The 25158-nt window shown below is 43.2% G+C and overlaps 2 protein-coding genes across 3 annotated transcripts in view; one reads left to right on the top strand and one right to left on the bottom strand.

Moving 5' to 3' along the window:
* The window catches only part of pip5kl1 (phosphatidylinositol-4-phosphate 5-kinase-like 1), a gene marked incomplete at both ends in the record, with an annotated part of 469911 nt that overhangs the window by 86818 nt on the left and 357935 nt on the right, over nucleotides 1–25158 (top strand). The gene's annotated exons all lie outside the window — the stretch shown is intronic.
* prrc1 (proline-rich coiled-coil 1) overlaps nucleotides 1–25158 on the bottom strand; it is an 81703-nt gene that overhangs the window by 35653 nt on the left and 20892 nt on the right. For both annotated transcript variants that reach the window (XM_084324319.1, XM_084324320.1), the window contains 4 exons: nucleotides 24117–24262; nucleotides 14777–14879; nucleotides 10670–10833; nucleotides 6103–6206 (listed from right to left, as the gene is read on the bottom strand). In XM_084324319.1, the coding sequence (XP_084180445.1) occupies nucleotides 6103–6206; nucleotides 10670–10833; nucleotides 14777–14879; nucleotides 24117–24262 (517 nt within the window). The remainder of the gene's footprint in view (nucleotides 1–6102; nucleotides 6207–10669; nucleotides 10834–14776; nucleotides 14880–24116; nucleotides 24263–25158) is intronic.

Below are 25158 nucleotides of genomic sequence, written 5' to 3'. Positions count from 1 at the left end.
ACAAACACCTCCATGACTAAAACAAACACCTCCATGACTAAAACAAACACCTACATGACTAAAACAAACACCTCCACGACTAAAACAAACACCTCCATGACTAAAACAAACACCTCCACGACTAAAACAAACACCTCCACGACTAAAACAAACACCTACATGACTAAAACAAACACCTCCACGACTAAAACAAACACCTCCATGACTAAAACAAACACCTCCATGACTAAAACAAACACCTCCACGACTAAAACAAACACCTACATGACTAAAACAAACACCTCCATGACTAAAACAAACACCTCCATGACTAAAACAAACACCTACATGACTAAAACAAACACATCCACGACTAAAACAAACACCTCCATGACTAAAACAAACACCTACATGACTAAAACAAACACCTCCATGACTAAAACAAACACCTCCATGACTAAAACAAACACCTCCACGACTAAAACAAACACCTCCACGACTAAAACAAACACCTCCATGACTAAAACAAACACCTCCACGACTAAAACAAACACCTCCATGACTAAAACAAACACCTCCATGACTAAAACAAACACCTCCACGACTAAAACAAACACCTCCATGACTAAAACAAACACCTCCACGACTAAAACAAACACCTACATGACTAAAACAAACACCTCCACGACTAAAACAAACACCTACATGACTAAAACAAACACCTCCACGACTAAAACAAACACCTACATGACTAAAACAAACACCTCCACGACTAAAACAAACACCTCCATGACTAAAACAAACACCTCCATGACTAAAACAAACACCTCCATGACTAAAACAAACACCTCCACGACTAAAACAAACACCTACATGACTAAAACAAACACCTCCATGACTAAAACAAACACCTCCATGACTAAAACAAACACCTCCATGACTAAAACAAACACCTCCATGACTAAAACAAACACCTTCATTTTTTTATTTTTTTATTTATCCTTTATTTATCCAGGAATGTCCCATTGAGATACAAGATCTCTTCTTCCAGGGAGTCCTGACCAACACAGCACACAACAAGTTTCAACATAAAACAGGGCATTAAACAAAAAACATACAATTCAAATATAAATACAGAGGGTCATTTGTGCAGTGGCAAGGAGCATAATCACATCAACAATAGCATCAGGTAAAACAGTTACATGTTTCATAAAGGGCTAATCGTAGCATACCTTTAAAAGCATTCACAGTAGGAAGTGCCTGTAGACAAAGTTTCACTTGCAGCGTATTCCATAAAAAGGGAGCATAGTGGGAGAATGCAGCTTTACCAAGCTCTGACTGCATCAAAGGAACATTTAACAGCATCCCATTTGCTGCTCGTCTGGTATTAAAAAAGCAAGTATAAAAGGACAGAAGTCTGGAGATATATAAGGGCAGCTTACCTAGCAATGACTTAAGGATAAAAATCAACATGTGTGATTGTCTTCTTTGGTACAGAGAGGACCATCCTAATGACTGATACAAAGTGCAGTGGTGGGTGCGAGAGCCTGCACCTGTTACAAAACGTATGGCAGTATGGTACGCAGAATCCAGCTTTTTAAGCAGGGAGGAAGGAGCATGCATATAGATTACATCGCCATAGTCTAATACAGGCAGAAAGGAACTCTGCACAATTCTCTTCCTGGCTTCAGACGGGAAACATTTCTTTAACCGGAAGAAAAAGCCCAGTTTAGGTCTAAGTTTTCTCAGTAGGTTCCCAATATGAACATCAAAGGCCATCTTTTCATCAATCCATATGCCCAGATATTTATAGGATGCTACTTTGTCAAGGCATGTCCCTTCCAGTGTCAGAATCGGGGGGACAGCTGTATTAGCTCGAGAGCGAGAAGAAGGTCATGTACTTGGTCTTTTTTGCATTAAGGACCAGTCTTAGCCTTAGCAAGGAGTGTTGTAGTGTATTAAAAGCATCCTGTAGAAGCTCTATGGCCTGAGTTAAAGAGGAAGCCACTGTGTAAACAACTGTATCATCGGCGTATAAATGAAAACGTGCTGGGTTTATCCCATTTCCTAGTTCATTTATAAAGATGGAAAATAAGACAGGGGCCAAAATAGAACCTTGTGGAACACCTTTGTTTACAGTAAGAGCAGCTGAGGTATAATCTTCTACTGAAACACACTGAGTTCTTTCAGATAGATAGTTTTTAAACCAGCTCAAAGCCATTTTACCAAGACCTATGCAGCCAAGCCTTTGCAGTAGCAATGCATGATCCACAGAATCAAAAGCTTTAGACAGATCAACAAACAATGCTGCACAGTGTTTTTTCTTGTCCAGTGCTTCAATTATGTCATTTGAGACTAGCATAGTTGCTGAAGTAGTACTATGGCCTGATCTGAAGCCTGACTGAGACTCGTTAAGAATATTATGGTCAGTTAGAAACTTTTTCAGTTGTTCGTTTACAAGAGATTCAAAGACTTTGGCCATTACAGACAGTCTGGAAATAGGGCGATAATTATTTAGGTCAGAGGGGTCTCCGCCCTTTAACAAGGGGAGAACCATGGCCGACTTCCATGAGCTAGGTAATTCACCAGCACAAAGACTGAGATTCAAAATAGAGGTTATGGGTTCTGCAATCAGACCTGCAGCAACTTTGAAGAAGAACGGCTCTATCTTGTCTGGGCCTGAAGATTTCTTTACATCTAGGCTCATTAAAGCTTTGTGAACCTGAGAAGTCAAGATGGGGGCAAAGGTGAACAGTTGATCAGGGTCAAGTGGCGGAGGACCTGGCTCTCCTTCTGCAGCGATCATCCCTGAGTTGCTAGAATCAAAGATTGAGCCAGCAGAAATAAAATGATTATTAAAGCTGTCTGCAATATCCATTTTGCCCTTGATTTCACTCTGATTTACCCTTAAGAGATCAGGAAGGCTGTTTGGAGTGATAGAACCTGAGGAGGATTTAACAAGTTTCCAAAACTTTGCAGGGTTATTCAAATTGTCATGAATTGCATTAAGATAGTAGGCACATTTAGAGTTTTTAATCAGCTTAGTGCATTTGTTTCTTAGTGTCCTATACAGATTCCAATCTAATGGAATATTCGATTTCTTTGCTTTAGCCCAGGCAGTGTCTCTCTGTCGAATGAGAGAGGACATAGAATCATTAAACCAGGGGTTATCTTTACCGCTTATCCTAGATGTCCTAAAAGGAGCATGCTTGTCACATATAGCCAAGAAGGTGGATTTAAAATAATTCCATGCTAACTCAACATCGGTCATAAGTGAAACAATGTGTAAATCACTATTAAAAACATCATGTAGAAACGCTTGCTCATCGAAATGTTTGAATCGTCTCTTATGAATGAAACGTGGCTTTCCTTTAGGGACCTTACAGGTTCTCACACAAGCAATTGCGCAGTGGTCGCTTATATCATTACAAAACGTGCCTACTGCGGAGAAACGGTGAGGTGCGTTTGTAAGAATAACATCAATCAAAGTGGACTTCTCTAAATCTTTTTGGTTTAACCGAGTTGGCGAGTTAACTAGTTGCACCAAGCAGAGAGAGTCACAAGTGTCCTTGAAAGAGTTTTGTAAATCCGTTTGCCAGTCCCAGTTTAGGTCTCCGAGTAGAACCATCTCGGATTTAGTCCAGTTATGGAGAAGATTGGAGAGTATGTTCGTGGCTTCGCTTGTGGCAGCGGGCGGGCGGTAGCATCCGACCACTATAATGTCTGAACCATTTGGGAGCGATAGTTTAATTACAGAGAGTTCAAAGCATTTCGGTTTTGTTAGGGATTCGATGCAGGTGCAGTCTAAATGGTTTTTAACATAAATTGCAACCCCGCCCCCTTTTCCCACACGGTCTGTTCTAAAGACATTGTAATCTTTTATATTTATCATATCATTTGTAATCGACTTTTTGAGCCACGTCTCAGAAAGGATAATGATATCAGAGTCAGTCAAATCGGCCCATATTCTGATGGAGTCCATCTTATTAATCATGCTGCGAACATTAAGGTGAAAAAGACGTAATCCGTCTTTCGTTCTAAACTCCTCTGGCGTTTGCAGCTGACACAGTTCTGGGCCTGGATTCGGTTTCACGTTACCCGACATCAGGAGTAGGAGAATTAGGAGCCAGGTCTTCCTCGCTGGGCTGGTGACTAAAACAAACACCTCCATGACTAAAACAAACACCTCCATGACTAAAACAAACACCTCCATGACTAAAACAAACACCTCCATGACTAAAACAAACACCTCCATGACTAAAACAAACACCTCCATGACTAAAACAAACACCTCCACGACTAAAACAAACACCTCCATGACTAAAACAAACACCTCCACGACTAAAACAAACACCTCCATGACTAAAACAAACACCTCCATGACTAAAACAAACACCTACATGACTAAAACAAACACCTACATGACTAAAACAAACACCTCCATGACTAAAACAAACACCTCCATGACTAAAACAAACACCTCCATGACTAAAACAAACACCTCCATGACTAAAACAAACACCTACATGACTAAAACAAACACCTCCATGACTAAAACAAACACCTCCACGACCAAAACAAACACCTACATGACTAAAACAAACAACTCCACGACTAAAACAAACACCTCCACGACTAAAACAAACACCTCCACGACTAAAACAAACACCTCCATGACTAAAACAAACACCTCCACGACTAAAACAAACACCTCCACGACTAAAACAAACACCTCCACGACTAAAACAAACACCTCCATGACTAAAACAAACATCTCCATGACTAAAACAAACACCTACATGACTAAAACAAACACCTACATGACTAAAACAAACACCTACATGACTAAAACAAACACCTCCATGACTAAAACAAACACCTCCATGACTAAAACAAACACCTCCATGACTAAAACAAACACCTCCACGACTAAAACAAACACCTCCACGACTAAAACAAACACCTACATGACTAAAACAAACACATCCACGACTAAAACAAACACCTCCATGACTAAAACAAACACCTCCACGACTAAAACAAACACCTCCACGACTAAAACAAACACCTCCATGACTAAAACAAACACCTCCATGACTAAAACAAACACCTACATGACTAAAACAAACACCTCCATGACTAAAACAAACACCTCCATGACTAAAACAAACACCTCCATGACTAAAACAAACACCTCCATGACTAAAACAAACACCTACATGACTAAAACAAACACCTACATGACTAAAACAAACACCTCCATGACTAAAACAAACACCTACATGACTAAACCAAACACCTCCATGACTAAAACAAACACCTACATGACTAAAACAAACACCTACATGACTAAAACAAACACCTACATGACTAAAACAAACACCTACATGACTAAAACAAACACCTCCATGACTAAAACAAACACCTCCATGACTAAAACAAACACCTCCATGACTAAAACAAACACCTACATGACTAAAACAAACAGCTCCACGACTAAAACAAACACCTTCATGACTAAAACAAACACCTACATGACTAAAACAAACACCTCCATGACCGAAACAAATACATGTATAACCAAAACAAAAATTAATGGTGAGCACTTCTGACCTGGAAATTGCTCAGAATCCACCCCCCGCCAACCTTCATTGGATCCACAAGATTCTCAGCATTCCAGTTATACCAATTTATGCAATTCCAAGATTGTTTATGGATATGGAATTAGCACAAAGTGTCATATGATGCCAGTATCTTCTTCATGCTTGGGTTAAAGCTGTCTGTGTGTGTGTGTGTGTGTGTGTGTGTGTGTGTGTGTGTGTGTGTGTGTGTGTGAATTGCTGCAATGTCTAAAAGAAAAGCCAAACAAATTGCCAAATATTGCTCTGTCTCAGCTATTATTGGCAGCTTAGCCACGTGGAGAAGGAGGTGCTATGTGTCCCTTAAGTGTTCAGTGCTGCTTGGCCCCGATACATTTGATTCCCTGTTTATGTAATATAATTTGTGGAACCAAATAAAGTATTAAAATGTGTGTGTGTGTGTGTGTGTGTGTGTGTGTGTGTGTGTGTGTGTGTGTGTGTGTGTGTGTGTGTGTGTATGTGTGTGTGTGTGTATATCTCTTACTTGTCAGGGAAGAGCTCTGCGATGAAGTTCTCCACGGAGACGACGGGCTGTTTCTCATGGATCACACCGGCTCGACGCAGGCTGTCAATACGCTCCTGGGCGCCCTGGACCAGCACAAGACACAACACACAATAGTGTACTGATTTATGTTTTTTTCCCCTTTTTTCAAATAATGTAATGTAAAAAAGGCAAGGCAATCATAAGCTTCGGCTTCAGTTACACCTTTTCTGTCATTTTCTTTCTTTTATACATTTTCTACTACTGTACATTGCTTTGTAAAAGAAGAAAAAAAGAAGAAATAAAATCATTCATTCAGAAATGAATCATATTTCGAATGAACGGCCGTGGATGAGGAAATGGATTTGAGACTATTTCTTTTTGGCGCACGGTTTACCTGGATCTCTCTCAAAGACCCATTTCTGAATGGATTTTTATCAAATGTGGACCTGTACTACATAATACTTCAGGCTATGGATCCGCTGTGTTTTCCAGCTCATACCTATTTTTTTTAATATTTTTTATTGCAACTGCTAGAGAGAAATTTGAGTACACAAGTTCAGACCTCTGTTACTCTATTTCATTAGCACTAAAAGTGATTTCCCTTTTTTGCATTAGTAACTTCAGAATGTTATCTTTCAAAAGAGACCAGGCTCATGCATGTGCTATAAGTATAAAGCTTTGCAAAAAAAGTATGCAGTCCTCAAGTGCAAGTAAAAAGTAAAGTGCCACTTTTCTGGGTGCCTGTTAAGAGATTAACAATGTTCATCAAACAGTGTTGAAACTTTGGTGCTGCAGTGTTGAGTGCATAGAAGTAAAGACATATTAGTATAGTAGGTATATAGACAAGGAAGATTATTTAGTGGAAGAGTGCATGATAGTAGAAGACAGTAAGAAGGTTAGTCGTTTTTATTGTTTTATTTCAGATATTGATTGAAGAAGTGTGTTTTTAGTCAACGGTGAAAGATTGGTCATGTTTCGGCTGTCCCGTCTGTGGTGGGAAGTTCGAAGGACCGAGAATAGCCTGCTTCACTTTGTATGAGTATGGTTATAGGTATTAACAAGGCTGCCCAAGAAACCCCCCCTCTCTCTCTGAGGCGTGAGTTCATCCAACCCCATGCTAACAGCAAATGTTGTTTAGCCTAGCCCCTCCCCTACCTGCTGCAACTGTGGTCCAGGGCCCTCATTTATCAATGGTCCGTACGCACAGATATGTGCGTAACCCGTGCGTATGATCATTTCTAAGCAAAGTGTGGGACTTATCAATTTGAACTTGTGCTTGACATTGCGCGTATATCTACACACAGCTCAGACCGTGCGTACCTGGCGCCCAGCGGTAGAATATGAAGACTGCAGACGGATGGCATATGCTTTCATCAGTTTCATGCATTAGTTTCAACAATGATGTGTTCTGTATGACCCGTAATTAGGGCTGCAACGATTAGTCGACATAATCGACGACGTCGATTATAAAAAATCGTCGACGAGAAATTGTTGCGTCGATTAGTCATTAAAAAAAATACAAAAATAAAAATAAAAAATTTTTTAATTATTTTTTTTTTTTTTTTGTGCACTACCTATCTTTGTGAGAGTGTCTTCTCAGGGTTCCAGACAACATCATAACATGATGATCCCATAGCAAATTTTGGACATTGAAAACATTGTTCCCCTGCAGGAGATGATGATCAGACTAGACACACAATACATTACACACGTACTCCTCTCACTCACACACAGTGATCAGAGTAAGACACACACATACACACTCCTCTCACTCACACACAGCGATCAGAGTAAGACACACACACATACACACTCCTCTCACTCACACACAGCGATCAGAGTAAGACACACACACATTCACACTCCTCTCTCTCACACACAGCGATCAGAATAAGACACACACACATCCACACTCCTCTCACTCACACACAGCGATCAGAGTAAGACACACACACATACACAAATTACACAGTACACACCTCTCACTCACACAGCGATCAGAGTAAGACACACACACAAATTACACAGTACACACACTCCTCTCACTCACACAGCGATCAGAGTAAGACACACACACATACACACACACACGGACTCCTCTCACACACAGCAAACAAAAGTTATTTAAAGTACACTTCCACTTTAATTTGTATTATTTAATTTATTTATCTTGTTATGAGTGATTGCTGTATTGTTCTTCAAATACATTTTCATTTAAAGTGGCTTAAAGATCCAAATTCAAATGTTTCATGAGTCATTATTTTAATTTGTTGTTTGGTCCTGACAAGAGTCTCAAAGTCTGGGGTGATGGTAGACAAGCAACTCTGAGGTCATGCTCAATGTCCAATCTGTTCCTCTGCTCTGTCTTCAGCTGGACCAGAGCTGAGAAGCCACTTTCACAAAGATAGGTAATTTAAAAAAAAAAAAAAAAAAAAAAAATTTGTTTGTTGTAGTTTACATTGGTTTTCGATTAGTCGACTAATCGAAAAAATAATCGGCAGATTAGTCGACTACCAAATTAGTCATTAGTTGCAGCCCTACCCGTAATTCACTATAGTTCATTGTAAAATAGCGATATGGGTGTAATTATTGTCAAACCATAGGTATTTCCGAATGAATTCAGCCTGGTTCATAGCGTTATTATAGGAATACTTCTCACGGTGTGCGCTCAGATGTTTTCAGAGATATAGGGCAGCCTATTTGCAGAGAGAGAACATAATAATATTAAGTAGAGTCCACTACCCGAGACACATTCTCCTTGATTTGTACCGCAATTTCAGACCCAAATTGGAGCGTGGAGCAAAACGCAGTGTTGGATGTCGTAATTTCCCCAACCCCCAACTACATACAATATCCATATATCAATAACAGGAGGCCAAGAGAGGATGAATTGCTTGCAGTCAACATGTACGAAACGGATTGTTTTTTCCATCAGTACATTTCCGTTTTATACCGTTTTGAAAAACGGACGTTTTTGGAAATTACAAAAAAAATAAAATCCGTGATAATAGCTCTTTACTGGAATACACACAACACGTAGTCATTTTCCGGCTGATTTATTAATCGTTTTCAAATAAACGCTAGATTATCGATAGTATATGTGTACTTATGCACGCTAGAGAAGCGGGCTGAAAAATCGATTATCTATGACCTAACGTCCTAACGTCATACACGCACATACACACATATGGGACACGTTGCGAAATATGTGAAAAAAAACATCCGATTACCCCAAGACTGGTAAAATAGATTCCTTACCTCACATCAGATGTTCTGCAAAAAGATTATTCCAATTCCTGATCGCCATTCCAAATATCGATCGCATTTATTGATCCAACGATCCAACCTCAAAACACATAATCCACGCTGCTCTGAGGGTCCACAATGAATGCAATCGTCGCGGGTTACATGCCTGAGAAGTAAAATGTGGATTTCGGGTTTTCTTTTCTCCATGCATTTCCATTGAGTCCAATCCAATGGGTGCAGACGATAGGGGGCGGTATTTGCCCTGTTCGAGCTCATATAATGATAACGTGAGGCTGGATTGATGAAAAATGAATGGATATCGCTAATAAAAGCAATACCGATTAAATAACGATATTTCTCATCGTTGGCACTCAACGCATGGCGGCGAACAACGAGTTTCTCGTTGTTGGCACTCAAAGTGTTAATGTCGGGTCAGTTTGTCATTTCTGTCAATGTGCTGGTTCTGTAGGACTGGGTCAGTCAACACCTTGGCTCCCGGTGCACCGAAGATAGTCTGCATGCTCCCTCCTCCTCAGCGGAGTTGTCTGTGAACTTGGATTTATTTATTCTCTAAAAATATCTATAATCATACAATTAAATATCGTTTAAAATAAAACGCTAAATACTATTATTCTGTGTGTCATGTTTCCAAATAAGATTGTTCACAACGGGAAATGCTGTGTACGTTAAATTAGTTGGTTAGACCTCGGTGATCAATCTCGCTCTCAGTGAAGTTTCTCAGAGTTCGCTCGGGTTAGTCCATTATTTCACATCCCATGGGGGTGTTCATTACCATATGTGGATAATCGTGCACGAGCATAGACGGTAAGAACAAATGGTATTTATCAACACTGAGTGTGCGTAGGACCCGTGTACGCACGGTTGATAAATCCCGATTTTTCTGTGCGTAGAGACATTCTAAATTCTGTGCTTAAGAACGAAATTAGAACACTTTCTAAGCATTGTTGATAAATGAGGGCCTGGCTTTAACTCTTTCCTCCCTCCCTCCCTCCCGCCAAGGCGCAGATGCACTTCAGTGCTGGTCTGCAGCAGACTATACATACGCGGTCTCAGATATACTGTAGTCGACATGTGTCAACAAATGTGCCTGTTTGAATTTATGTTGTACCATTATTACTGTAAAATGTAATGATTGTGAAATTATCGTTTAATGAGACTATGAGCTGTGTGTGTATGTCACCGAATTTCCCCGTGAGGGATTAATAAAAGTTATCCTTAATGAAATCACATGGACAAAAACTCAGGAGGTATATTACTAGGTATTAACAAGTCTCTCTCTGAGCTGAGAGGCTGACCTGACCTTGACCCCGGCAGCGTAGCCCACGGGCTGGGGCGCGAGGTGGGACTGGCCCGGCTCGCCCGTCACCATGGCCATGCCGAACACCTCCTGGAAGGCGTCCCGCACCGCGCCCACCTTCACCTCCTTGTCCGAGGTCACCACGATGTCCACATCCCCGCCAGACTCTGTAGGGGGGGGGGGGGGGGGGGGGGGGGGGGAGGGAGGGAGGGAGGGAGGGAGGGAGCACAGGGTGGATTAAACATGCAGGCACACTGGATATTCAATACAATATTTTATTAAAAAAATACAAATTTGCCTTTAAATACACTTTTTCTCCAATCCCCCAATTTTGTGGTTATGCCAATTCCCTTCCTGGACGTTGCGTGCATTGCCCTACTGTCGGTCTGGGGAGGGTGTAGACCAGGGGTGGCCAACCAGTCAGAGAGCCACAAAAATGACTGTGGTACCACATTTACATTTACATTTAGTCATTTAGCTGACGCTTTTATCCAAAGCAACTTACAAGTTCTGTACGACAAGCCATCAGGAAGGGCACAACTCTATCAGCTGAGCAACAATGTTCATCAAAGTGTTGAGTGCTCCAGTGTAGGTTAGTTTATTAGGACAAGTGCATGACAGTACGGTTAGTTAGGGTTAGATTTTTTTTCCCCCACAAAGAGCCACACCATATACCAGCGTTTCTCAACCTTTTTTTTCAGTCACGGCACCCTTCATGTGTTTATAGGTCTCACCCTCTGAAGTTGCTAATGTCTTTTTTATTTGGGCCTCACAGGGTTAAAAGTACCCTGTGAGACCCACGGTTGCAAAATTACAAAATCACTTTTAGCCATTTAAAAAAAGAATGTTTATTTAAAAATGTTTAAGCACATGTATAGTCAATTGGTCCTGTTGTTCAGCCTCACAATGCTATTTGATAGTAAATGTGTTTATATGTCCCACCCTCTGGCCTCTGAAGTTGCTAATGTCTTTTTAATTTGGGCCTCACAGGGTTAACCTCTTAAGCCCGAGATATACAGTAAAAGTGTATATTTTCAGCATTACGTTTGTTTACCAATTATTTTAACTGTTAGTTAGTGAAATATAAGATTATAGAAATCTCAGGGCATTGAGTCGGAAACCGGCGCATATTGACAGGAGGAAGTGGCACAGCCAAAAGTTGGCCACCCCTGGTGTAGACTACCACATGCTGCCCTACTGTCAGTCTGGGGAGGGTGTAGATTACCACATGCTGCCCTACTGTCGGTCTGGGGAGGGTGTAGACTACCACATGCTGCCCTACTGTCGGTCTGGGGAGGGTGTAGACTACCACATGCTGCCCTACTGTCGGTCTGGGGAGGGTGTAGACTACCACATGCTGCCCTACTGTCGGTCTGGGGAGGGTGTAGACTACCACATGCTGCCCTACTGTCGGTCTAGGGAGGGTGTAGACTACCACATGCTGCCCTACTGTCAGTCTGGAGAGGGTGTAGACTACCACATGCTGCCCTACTGTCGGTCTGGGGAGGGTGTAGACTACCACATGCTGCCCTACTGTCAGTCTGGGGAGGGTGTAGACTACCACATGCCTCCTCTGTTGGTCTATGGAGGGTGTAGACTACCACATGCTGCCCTACTGTCGGTCTGGGGAGGGTGTAGACTACAACATGCTGCCCTACTGTCAGTCTGGGGAGGGTGTAGACTACCACATGCTGCCCTACTGTCGGTCTAGGGAGGGTGTAGACTACCACATGCTGCCCTACTGTCGGTTTAGGGAGGGTGTAGACTACCACATGCTGCCCTACTGTCGGTCTGGAGAGGGTGTAGACTACCACATGCTGCCCTACTGTCGGTCTGGAGAGGGTGTAGACTACCACATGCTGCCCTACTGTCGGTCTGGAGAGGGTGTAGACTACCACATGCTGCCCTACTGTCAGTCTGGGGAGGGTGTAGACTACCACATGCTGCCCTACTGTCAGTTTAGGGAGGGTGTAGACTACCACATGCTGCCCTACTGTCGGTTTAGGGAGGGTGTAGACTACCACATGCTGCCCTACTGTCGGTCTGGGGAGGGTGTAGACTACCACATGCTGCCCTACTGTCGGTCCAGGGAGGGTGTAGACTACCAAATGCTGCCCTACTGTCGGTCCAGGGAGGGTGTAGACTACCACATGCTGCCCTACTGTCGGTCTGGAGAGGGTGTAGACTACCACATGCTGCCCTACTGTCGGTCTGGAGAGGGTGTAGACTACCACATGCTGCCCTACTGTCGGTCCAGGGAGGGTGTAGACTACCACATGCTGCCCTACTGTTGGTCTGGAGAGGGTGTAGACTACCACATGCTGCCCTACTGTCGGTCTGGAGAGGGTGTAGACTACCACATGCTGCCCTACTGTCGGTCCAGGGAGGGTGTAGACTACCACATGCTGCCCTACTGTTGGTCTGGAGAGGGTGTAGACTACCACATGCTGCCCTACTGTTGGTCTATGGAGGGTGTAGACTACCACATGCTGCCCTACTGTCAGTCTGGGGAGGGTGTAGACTACCACATGCTGCCCTACTGTCGGTTTAGGGAGGGTGTAGACTACCACATGCTGCCCTACTGTCAGTCTGGGGAGGGTGTAGTGAGGAGTTTCACTGGGGGAACGTAACGCATGCAGAGGTTCACGCTATTTCCTCCAGATCCCCTCCCTGCGCCCCGACCAACCAGTAGGAGTCGCTGTTTCCAGGGACCAGGACTCCTCGACCTGGACCAGTGACGATTCTGATGGCTTTTACATCCAAATGAGTTTACTACCACACTACTATTAGAAACGTCTGACCCCCAATTGTGTCTGATTCTTGGGCACCAACCTGTTAATATTCCTCAATGGGAGAGGAGGGGAGTTCATACTCTGGGGGATATACATGATAAAAACGGCCTTTGAGCGTTTCAGGACCAAAGAGTTTTATGATCTCCCCGTAAAATCATTCATCCTCTACTTGCAACTAAGGTCTGCGCTCAGGGCCCACGGGGTGCCGTGGGCTCAAACACTACACCCACACCCTTTTGTCGGGCTTATCGGAGACAGGACAACCTCAAGAGGATTTGTCTCAGATTTGTATACACTCTTAATCAAATCCACATATGAAATCGTATCATTGGATACAGTCTGGCGAGGGGACATCCCAGAATTAGACTCAGAGTTTGACTGGGATGATATTTGGACACATTTTACATTAGCCTCCCGCAACCCTAATCATCAGCAAATACATTTTAATTATATTCACAGGACGTATCTCACACCTAGGAAGCTGTATGCTATGGGACTGGTGACCGACTCTCTGTGCACTTTGTGCTCGCTGGGGGCCACTGGCACTTATATCACATGTTTTGGGATTGCCCACCAGTAGCTATTTTTTTGGAAATCCATAACAACTAAACTTTCAAACATACTGTATGTAACCTAACCATTCTACTTACGGCAGCAACACTACTTCTAAACGATATATCATTACTAGCAGCATCCATACAACAAAAAAGAATCATTCTGGCGGGCGTTACTGCAGCCAAGAAGCTGATAGCTATGAGCTGGAAGGAACCTGAGAAACTCACAATGATTAATTGGTCTCCGACACTGCTGGATGTCATGTACTGTATATGGAAATCTCTACTGCACATGTAATTGGAGTGGGGGAGGAAATGTAAAGTCTAATGTCTTTTGTGGTGTTTGTGTTGTTTTTATTGACTCTGTATTTATTATTATTTTTGTTATCGTTATTGTAGTTAATATTATTGAAGTATTGTCTTGTGGTGTCTTATGTATTATTGTATTGTGTTTTGCTTGTTGTGGAAAAAAGGAAAATAAAAAACATTTGATAAAATAAAAGATTGTGAATCTTGTGTTCCACAAGAATGATAAAAGATTACAAAATGTCTCACTAAAGGATTTCTAAAATATTTGAGAATGTTGATTGAAAATGTCAGTTTAATTTTGTCCCACACTTCCCATCACCATGCATTCCAATATGATGAACATGATTTTAATGAACAGACATGTAAATTTTTCATACCTAAGCAGATATCATGATGTTTATCGAAATTATAACCAAAAGGAGTGAGAGAACTTGGCTGGTGGAGGCTAGACTTACTGATGTATGGAGCCATGCCTGGGTCTAGAGTGGTGATCATAGACTCCACGGAGTGCTTGGTCTTGTCCAGGACAGTCTTCACCATGGGGTTCCCTGCAACACCCTGGACAAACACACAGAACTCAGTTAACAGCCAGGTCTGGACAAACACAGAACTCAGTTAACAGCCAGGTCTGGACAAACACAGAACTCAGTTAACAGCCAGGTCTGGACAAACACAGAACTCAGTTAACAGCCAGGTCTGGACAAACACCGAATTCAGAAATCATCCAGTTTCTGATGCAATGCGTGGAGGTTTTTATAAGCTCATATTTCTCTAATAACACTTAAAATCATTGCTAAACAAACAGTGCTGAAAATATACACTTTGACTGCTGTTTTGATAGGGTTAGGGTCTTTACTCTTGGCTACATTTGAAAAAGAAACGCAACAGCACTTAATACGAACTGTATTGATCTATTTGTGACGTGAAATAAATCTCGACCCGGTACCGGGCAGATCGTGCTTAAGAGGTTAAAGCTCTGTAGTATGAATGCATTTTAAGACATAAAGAATAAAACATCTAATCATGACTAAAATCAAAATTCATATAACATCTAATAATGTGCAAAATGTGGTTACACCCCTAGAGGGCCCGTAATCAATCCCTGAGGCACTCCGTAAAAAACACATCCTGGTCAATGTGTTACTAAATCCTAGCTTGGGAAACCAACCACTAACAGAACAGTAAAGCAACAACATTTGAGAGTAAAACTCCCTTTACATACTGATGAATGTCCTTTCTTGATAAAGTGATTTTACCTTTTTACAAAGCATCCTGCTACTGATAGACATCCCCTAAAGTAATTTACCTTTATACAAAAGTGTCCTGCTACTAGTTTCAAGTTTCAAGTTTCTTTAATAGTTGTCATACAGAAGTACAGAATACTTTTATACAAAATGCTTCTTACTGTTATGCTCCAGAGACTGTGCAAGACAAGATAAGTATGAAATAAAATAACATAGTATAGCATGTAAATTAGAAGTAAAAAAAAATTAGGTCACAGTGTTCAGTATAGACATATGTACAATGTTCGATGCAGAATAGACGTAACTGAGTTACCATATAATATACAATATACTATGCAGTGTACTAATATACAATACTATATAGTGCAAGGCAGAAATGGGATGAGGTGCAATTTAGGTACAATTTACAGTAGGTGTACGAGTTGTAGTGCAAATCCTTTATCAATAAATATAAAGTGTGGAGAGTGGGTGCTGCAGTGTGTTGTTTGTTTAAGTGAGTGTGTGCGTGTGGGTGTGTGTGCTGTGTGCATTTGATGGTTGTTGCATAGTGTTTATTGTTCGTTTAGCAGCCTGATGGCCTGGGGATAGAAGCTAATAGACATCCCCTAACAGGGCTCTACGCTAACCTTTTTTCCAAGGAGCACATGTGCTTGCTAGTGTGCTTTTTTATGCTGTGCTCTGCTGGGGGGCAGCATCACGGTTACTGACAAAAAACGTATAAATTAAATCATTAAAAAGGCTGGCTCAGTGATTGGCCTCCCTCCTGATTCCTTGGAGATCATTATTGCCAAGCGAACTAGGACTAAATTGAACACCATTCTATCTTTTGAAGGCCACCCTCTGTACAATATATTTGATGCTCTGCGAAGCTCATTTAGCGATAGGTTTCTGATGCCTCTATGCTCTATTGAGCGACTGAGAAGGTCCTTTGTTCCTGCTGCGGTTAAATTATTTAACAAACACCGCTAGCTCTGTGTTGAGAGGCTCTCTTCTTATCTTCTATTTACTGTGTTATGTAACTTGTACTGTATGTAATTGTTTCTTGTTTGTGTATTTGTATTTGCTCTGGTGGCAAACCATGTTTCCCCTCGGGATTAAGAATAAACCATACCATACGCTCCTAAATAAAATAAAATTTAGGAGCCCACAAAGAAATTTAGGAGCACAGTGAAAAATCTTCAAGTAACAGAATTTATAGGCGGCTGGGGGGCGCAGCGGAGATTGCGCGCGTCACCAATGCGAGAGACTCCGGTCTCGAATCCAGGTGTCAGCATTGCCTCCGACTTGGGCCAGCCGTCATACTAACTCGTTTGGCTAAGTTAGCGGGAGGGAAGTTGATGGGTGGTAATCTGGCGTTGTGGACAGCGACTCCTACAGGTCAGGTCTGGGCGCCTGCACAGCAAAAGACAGGAAGTGGTGAAAGCAGCGTGACCTCCCACGCGTTACACTTCACCAATGAGAGCGCGCTGTCAGGTGAAAAGAGAGCCGCTGGCTGTCTCCGCATGTGTCGGAGGAAGCATGTGGTAGACCTCAGGGCTCCCTAGACCGACCAGTAGGGGGCACATGCGCACTACGACCAGGTAGGGGAGGGGGGAATTGGCACAACGACTAAATTGGGATGGGAGGAAAAAGTACAGAAAATCAGGCGGAAAAAAAAGATACAAAAAAATTACAGAATTTATTAACAAACTATTTATTACATGATGTAGGGCTGTCACTAACGACTATTTTGTTATCGATTAATCAGTCAATTATTTTATCGATTAGTCGATTAATCATTAACCATTAATTTACCAGAAAAATCTATTTCAATTGAATATTTCAAAATGTTTAATGAGTATCCTCATCCTTTTTAGCTTTAGATTGTGGTGCTAAAGCAATGTCCAAACATGAGACAATTCAAACTGATGTATAAGGAAATTATGTTCACAAGGTACAGGGACGAGGAAGGGACTTGATATTCACGGGTGTTTACATTTTTATTTTGTTTTCTATTTTATTTCTTTCATGTTTTACATATATAGTTTTTGTTTTTTGTTTTGCATATATATATTTTTTTTTCTTTTATTTTTTATGTTTTAAAATAGTACACTCATTTGAGTAGTGGAAAAGGGGTAGGATTAAATAAGTGTATACTTCTTCCTACTCCTTTTCGAACATGTAGATTGAGTTGTTTTGCTTTTTGTTATTGTTTGTTTGTATTCATTGCATGTTCGAAATAAAGATTTCAAATCAAAATTAAAAAAAAAAGATTTAAAGAACGACCAGCCAGAGAGATTATTACCGGCCATAAATAGCTTTTTAGTATATTTCCATGAATTATTATATGTATTGTGTGTTATCTCACCACTCCACGCTATGGTAGTGCTTGTGCCAGCACAGGAGATACGATTAAAATGTATTTTTTATATATAGGCTATATACATATTTAAATCAATATCTTCCTTTTGAATAAAATAGGCTCAGGAATCAGGATTGTTAAAGCTAATTAGCCTAATCCATGTGAAAAAGAGTAGCATATAGTAAATGTATGCACACACACACGAGAGGGAGAATAGCTTATAGCAGACTTAATGATGTTACAATATTTTTACTAATGAAGTGAAATATTTATTACTATCAAGTTCGTTTTTATAGTGTACATTTTGCTACTTCATTGATCATCATCATTGAACGTACAGAGAAAGAGAGAGGGAGAGAGAGACCCCCCCCCCCCCCTTCCTCACTATTAGAACTCCATGAAACTGATGTATCCTGTGCCTGTGAGCTAGCTTAGCTTAGTTAGCAGTTAACGTTGCCATTTCCAACGCAAAAGGCACATACAATTAACAATACGACGCGTCGATCATGAATATGCAAATCGACAAATCGTGACAGCCCTAATTACATGCATACACTGTGCATGTGCATAATAAGGGGCAAACATCTGTGCAATAGCACATACTTGTCATAATCACGGCGAGAGCCTTCCTCACCCCTCCTGCTTCCACACCCTTATATGGGCAGCATCCGACCCCAGCATTCCCACGCTGCCAGTGGGACATCGATCAGCGCGGCTGTGAGGGATTCCCTCATCAACAAACCCCTACATCAGCCCACGGATCCTGTCGTCCCTCGTCGCAGTGCTAACTTAACAACCTAGGTACGACGATGCACACTAGCCTTGCTGCTCCTTCCTTGTTGCCTGCCTTGTCCTAACCTTTGTTCTCCCTGTGCCCAGGACCACCGCTCCCGACCTACGCCGCCTCCCGAGACACCACCCACCTGGACGCTCCTGTGCAGCACGAGGAGTGCACCTGCTCGCGCCTATTTGCACATTCCTGTACTTGCTTGGTGCCCACATTAAAACAAACCTAAAACGCTCCATTCTCTCTCCTCCTGTGTTCTGCTATTGGGCTCCGCAACTGCTGCCCTAACAATGCCACCAAAATCACACATTGGCCCATGCCTACTAGACGCAAAGGATATCGGTTGTCAAGCTGCTTTTGTATGTTGTAGTGTTGTCACGTTACCAACATTTTGACTTCGATACAGACACAGATAGGAAAGGTGAATGAATGAAAACTTTATTTAACAGATTGCAGAATGGGTACAATACAGTACGGCTCAATACATACAATTGTTAAGGGGATGCAGACCTGAGAAAGACGTTTGTCTTGTTTCCATCAGGGTCCCCCATTTTCAATTCATATAGACATATATGACATACATGACATACAGATAGTCAGTACTGCTACATCTATACATTTATGACATACCAGATTTGCAAATACAGTACTGTTTGTGATACAGAAGGTGTCAAGAAAAGGGAGTATATACATTTGACGTAGAAACTGTACATTGGAGGAGGTTGGGTGGGGGGGGTTGGGTACATTGGGATATTGACAACCATACTGGGTAATTTACATTGGAGGTGGTTGGGGGGGGGGGGGGGGGGGGGGGGGCGGGGGGGGGCGGGGGGCACACTGTATAAACAAGTAACACTGTACATTGAGGGGGGGGGGGGGGAGGAGACACTGTACAAACAATCACAATTGTACATTGAACTATTGACAAAACCATACTAGGTAAATGACTGTACATTGGAGGGGGTTGGGTTAGGATATTTACAGGGGCCAGTGTTGAATTGCAGTCTCCCGTAGGTGTCCCTTGAGAGAGGTTTTGAAAGTGGGTAGTGATCCACATTCCTTTACAGCTTTGGGTAGGGCGTTCCACATTGATGTGGCATAATTGCGAAACGTGTTTAGTCCCTTATTTGAGCCGAATCTGGGTTTAACATGATTTGTGGAGCTCCCTCTGGTGTTGTGATCGTGGTATTCACTGACCTTTGGGAAGTATTTTGACATGTACATGGGTACCTTGGTCGTGTAGTGTATCTTGTAGACCAGGCCCATTGCAAGTTGTTGTACTCTGTCGTCTACTCTAAGCCATCCTAGGTTGTCGAAGTGGGCAGGGGTGAGGTGGGTTCTAGGAGTAAGGTCAAGCAGTAGTCTGACCAGTTTGTTTTGCGATGTTTGTAATTTTGTTTTTAGCGCCTTTGAGGTGCTTTGGTACCATGAGGTGCAAGCATAGTCGTAGTACCCCTGAATGAGTGCTCCTGCCAGAGTCTTCAGGGTGTTCTTGTTTACCAGAGAGGAGATCCGGTACAAGAATCGAGTTCGTTGGTTGACTTTTTTTATTACATTGGATGCCATTTTGTCACAGGAGAGATTAGCCTCTAGGATGGAACCCAGGTAGGTAATTTCATCTTTCCTTGTGACAATATTGTCACCCACTGTAACTGAGAAGCCGTCGGTCTTGCTGAGTTTGTTATTTGAACCGAAGAGAATGGACTCTGTTTTGCCCATGTGTAATGATAGTTTGTTATCAGCGAGCCATATGCAGATTCTGCCTAGTTCCGAGCTGAGGGTTTTTTCAACCTGTAACTTGTTCTTGTCAGAGACCAGCAGGGCTGAGTCGTCCGCAAACAGGAACAAGTTGCAGTCACAAGCTGACGACATGTCATTTGCATAAATTAGGAACAGTAGCGGTCCTAGTATGCTTCCTTGTGGAACACCACAGCTCACCACAGGTAATGGAATATATTATTAGATGACAGAAGATGGAAAATTCTTTATACAATTCTTTAGTTCATTATAATTTAAACGCTATTGAAATGTAAATAATCAAAAATAATACAATTATTCTGTTATAATTTACATTTACATTCAGTCATTTAGCTGAACGCTTTTATCCAAAGCGACTTACAAGTTCTGTACGACAAGCCATCAGGAAGGGCACAACTCTATCAGCTGAGCAACAATGTTCATCAAAGTGTTGAGTGCTACAGTGTAGGTTAGTTTATTAGGACAAGTGCATGACAGTACGGTTAGTTAGGGTTAGATATTTTATTTTTATTTTTTTATTCAGATAATGGTTGAAGAAGTGCGTCTTTAGTCGACGGCGAAAGATTGGACGGGATTCGGCTGTCCTAACTGGGGTGGGTAGTTCATTCCACCATTGTGGGGCAAGGACTGAGAATAGGCGACTTCTCTTTGATGACCCTCCCGGAGCTTGGATAGGAGTAGGTCTGAGGCGGCCAGAAGATGCAGAGCGTAGGGGTCTTGAGGGTGTGTAGTTAGAGACCATTGACCGGAGGTAGGCGGGAGCGGTTCCCTTTGCCGCACGGTATAATAATAATAATAATAATAGATTGAATTTTAAGAGAGAAGCGCCTTTCTCAGACTCAAGGACACTGTACAAGGAAAGGATGGAAAAAAAATAAAAGTAAGTAATAAAATTGAAAAAATATATATAATAAAATACATAAAAGATCTGTGTATAGTAACAACAAGAAAAACAAATAAGATAAGAGATAAAAATAAATAAAAAAAGGAGGCAAGTTCTGTCCAATTGGATGAAGTGGTTAAAATTAACAAACAAACAAACAACAAAACAAAACAAAACAAAACAACGGAATCTGTGGCTTAAAAAGAGTCAGGGGTGGGCTACTTGGGAGCGGGGCCGTGTTGCGTGAAGGCAAGTGTGAACAGGTGGGTTTTTAGCTTGGTTTTGAAGAGGTTGATGGTGTCAGAGCCTCGGATGAGGGGGGAGAGGGAGTTCCACAGTCTGGGGGCTGCTGCAGCGAAAGCTCGGTCTCCCAGTGTGGAACGCCTGGTGCGGGGGATGGTGAGGAGGTCGGAGTTGGAGGATCGGAGGCCTCGTGCTGGAGTGTAGGGGTGGAGTAGGTTGGTCAGGTAGGAAGGGGCCAACCCGTGCAGGGATTTGTAGGTGAGGAGGAGGATCTTGTAGGGGATTCGATAGTTAGGGGGATTCGGGGATTGTAGGGGATTCGGTATGCTAGGTCGAGGGCCTTGAAGCGGATTCGTGCAGCAATGGGGAGCCAGTGCAGGTCCCTAAGAAGTGGGGTGACATGGGCCGACTTCGGTAGGTTTGAGATCAGGCGGGCCGCTGCGTTCTGAATGAGTTGAAGAGGCTTAGTGGCAGTGGCCGGGAGGCCAGCGAGCAGTGCGTTGCAGTAGTCGAGGCGGGAGATGACTGTTGATTGGACAAGGAGTTGGGTGGCTTCTTTTGTCAGGAAGGGGCGGATCCTTCTGACGTTGCTCAGGAGGAATCGGCAGGTTCTGGTCGTCGCTGCGATGTGAGCAGAGAAGTTCAACTGGTCGTCGAGGACAACACCAAGGTTCTTGGCGGTCGGGGACGCAGTCACAGCTGCATTCTCGACTGTGATTGAAAGGTCGGTTAGGGGGGAGGATTTGGCCGGCAGGTGGAGCAATTCTGTTTTGCTTAGGTTCAGTTTGAGGTGGTTGGTCGTCATCCAGGCGGAGATGTCGGACAGACAGGCCGATATCCGCTCAGAGACGTGGATATCTGAGGGAGGGAAGGAGAGGAAGAGTTGAGTATCGTCGGCATAACAATGGTAGGAGAAGCCATGAGACGTGATAATGTTACCCAGTGATTTAGTGTAGAGGGAGAAGAGAAGGGGTCCTAAAACCGAGCCCTGGGGGACACCCGTCCGCAGGGGGCGGGTGGCCGACAGGGTCCCTCTCCATGACACTTGGCCAAGTGTCAGCCTGATTCTATACCGTATCTGGTTACAATCTCTCACATTACACTAGTATCTGTTTTAGCCTGGTGTCAGCCTGATTCTATACCGTATCTGGTTACAATCTCTGGAGTGAACTCATATCTCGACTGTGAGAAACCGGAATGTGATATAGCTGGGATAAGCCGATAGGACGTTTAGACACGTACACCTTATCTTGTTTACGGTTTTGTGGTCTGTGTGAATTCCCTTTCCATGGTAATTCATACACTTTAATGTTGACCTGCATATGAAGATGTGTATAAAATACAAGTGTCTCGAACCTTGACCAGATTAGCATCCGATTCTGTTATCAACGTGTTGGATGTTACCACCCAACACTAGAGTCTTGCCTTGTGTGGTTTTATTACCACATAATACATGCAGAGTCCAACGCAAGGGTCCGACAGAAACAGTGAATGTGTGGTTATCCTTGATAACAAATAGAAATCCCAGTGATGGAAAATCAACACAAATGAACACACAGTCAATAGCCAGCCGAAGACTTTGCTGCTTGGTAGAACTTAGATTTTTAGTGTCTCAAAATACGTTTAATAATTGCAACTTTGATTCACTGAAAGTATTGTATTCACGACAACAGAGCAGAAAACTAGTAAACAACATCCTCTAGTTTAGCTCAGCGCAAAGAATAGGATACATCCAACGTGCGAGGCGTCTGAAATGCAACGCAATAACGCATCGTAATTAGGGGTGTAACGGTACACAAAAACCATGGTTCGGTACGTACTGTAATGTACCTCGGTTTTGAAGTCACGGTTTGTTACGGATACATGTACCTTTACACCCCTAATCGTAATGGATTCTCTCGTTCCAAGAGCCACGCATTTATATAACGTTTTTATCCAAATTTCTGTTCCTCACATTTTACCCATTCACTCACACATTCAAGCACCGACGGCGGAGGCAACCATGCAAGGTGCCAACCTGCTCATCGGGAGCATTTAGGGGTTAAGTGTCTTGCTCAAGGACACTTCGACACGCTGCCCGGGAGGAGTGGGAATCAAACCGGGAACCTCCAAATTACCAGACGACTGCTCTAACTCCCGAGCAACTAATCGGTGTGGCCGCCTGGTAAGTCTTCCCACAAGCCAGCGGGAAAATGACAGGAAATACCTTGATGAAGCCCCAGATCCCGCCCCCTGCCTGGTACCTTGATGAAGCCCCAGATCCCGCCCCCTGCCTGGTACCTTGATGAAGCCCCAGATCCCGCCCCCTGCCTGGTACCTTGATGAAGCCCCAGATCCCGCCCCCTGCCTGGTACCTTGATGAAGCCCCAGATCCCGCCCCCTGCCTGGTACCTTGATGAAGCCCCAGATCCCACCCCCTGCCTGGTACCTTGATGAAGCCCCAGATCCCGCCCCCTGCCTGGTACCTTGATGAAGCCCCAGATCCCGCCCCCTGCCTGGTACCTTGATGAAGCCCCAGATCCCGCCCCCTGCCTGGTACCTTGATGAAGCCCCAGATCCCGCCCCCTGCCTGGACACTGGGCTCTGCGCGGGGATCTGCCTGGTCCTCAGGGAAGGTGATTGGTGAGCCGGCATCCAAGCCTCCCGACATCATTGGCTGCTGGACCATGGGGTTGGACACCACCCCTAGTGGACGAATAGGATCAACGTAAATAAATACCACTCGGAAAGTAAACAAAAACATTTCCATTGGCAGTGAAAAAAGGTGGACTACAATAAATCTATCTGAGGTGGATTCCTGCGTCTCCTCTACTCTGTGTCTCTCTCAGCCTTCCTACGGTTTCAATAAAGAACCTTCTCTCCTGTGTCTCCCCTACTCCGTCTCCCTCTCAGTTTTTTCCTACTGTCTCAATAAAGAACCTTCTCTCCTCCTGTCTCCCTCTCAGCCTTCCTACTGTCTGAATAAAGAACCTTCTCTCCTGTGTCTCCTCTACTCTGTCTCCCTCTCAGCCTTCCTACTGTCTCAATAAAGAACCTTCTCTCCTGTGTCTCCTCTACTCTGTCTCCCTCTCAGCCTTCCTACTGTCTCAATAAAGAACCTTCTCTCATGTGTCTCCTCTACTCTATCTCCCTCTCAGCCTTCCTACGGTCTCAATAAAGAACCTTCTCTCCTGTGTCTCCTCTACTCTGTCTCCCTCTCAGCCTTCCTACTGTCTCAATAAAGAACCTTCTCTCCTGTGTCTCCTCTACTCTGTCTCCCTCTCAGCCTTCCTACTGTCTCAATAAAGAACCTTCTCTCCTGTGTCTCCTCTACTCCGTCTCCCTCTCAGTTTTCCTACTGTCTCAATAAAGAACCTTCTCTCCTGTGTCTCACTCTCAGCCTTCCTACTGTCTCAATAAAGAACCTTCTCTCCTGTCTCCTCTACTCTGTCTCCCTCTCAGCCTTCCTACTGTCTCAATAAAGAACCTTCTCTCCTGTGTGTCCCCTACTCTGTCTCCCTCTCAGCCTTCCTACTGTCTCAATAAAGAACCTTCTCTCCTGTGTCTCCTCTACTCTGTTTCCCTCTCAGCCTTCCTACTGT

Source organism: Notolepis coatsorum (genome assembly GCF_963971535.1).
Source record: "Notolepis coatsorum genome assembly, chromosome: 11".
NCBI lineage: Eukaryota > Metazoa > Chordata > Actinopteri > Aulopiformes > Paralepididae > Notolepis > Notolepis coatsorum.
This window is presented reverse-complemented; position numbering and strand designations above follow the sequence as displayed.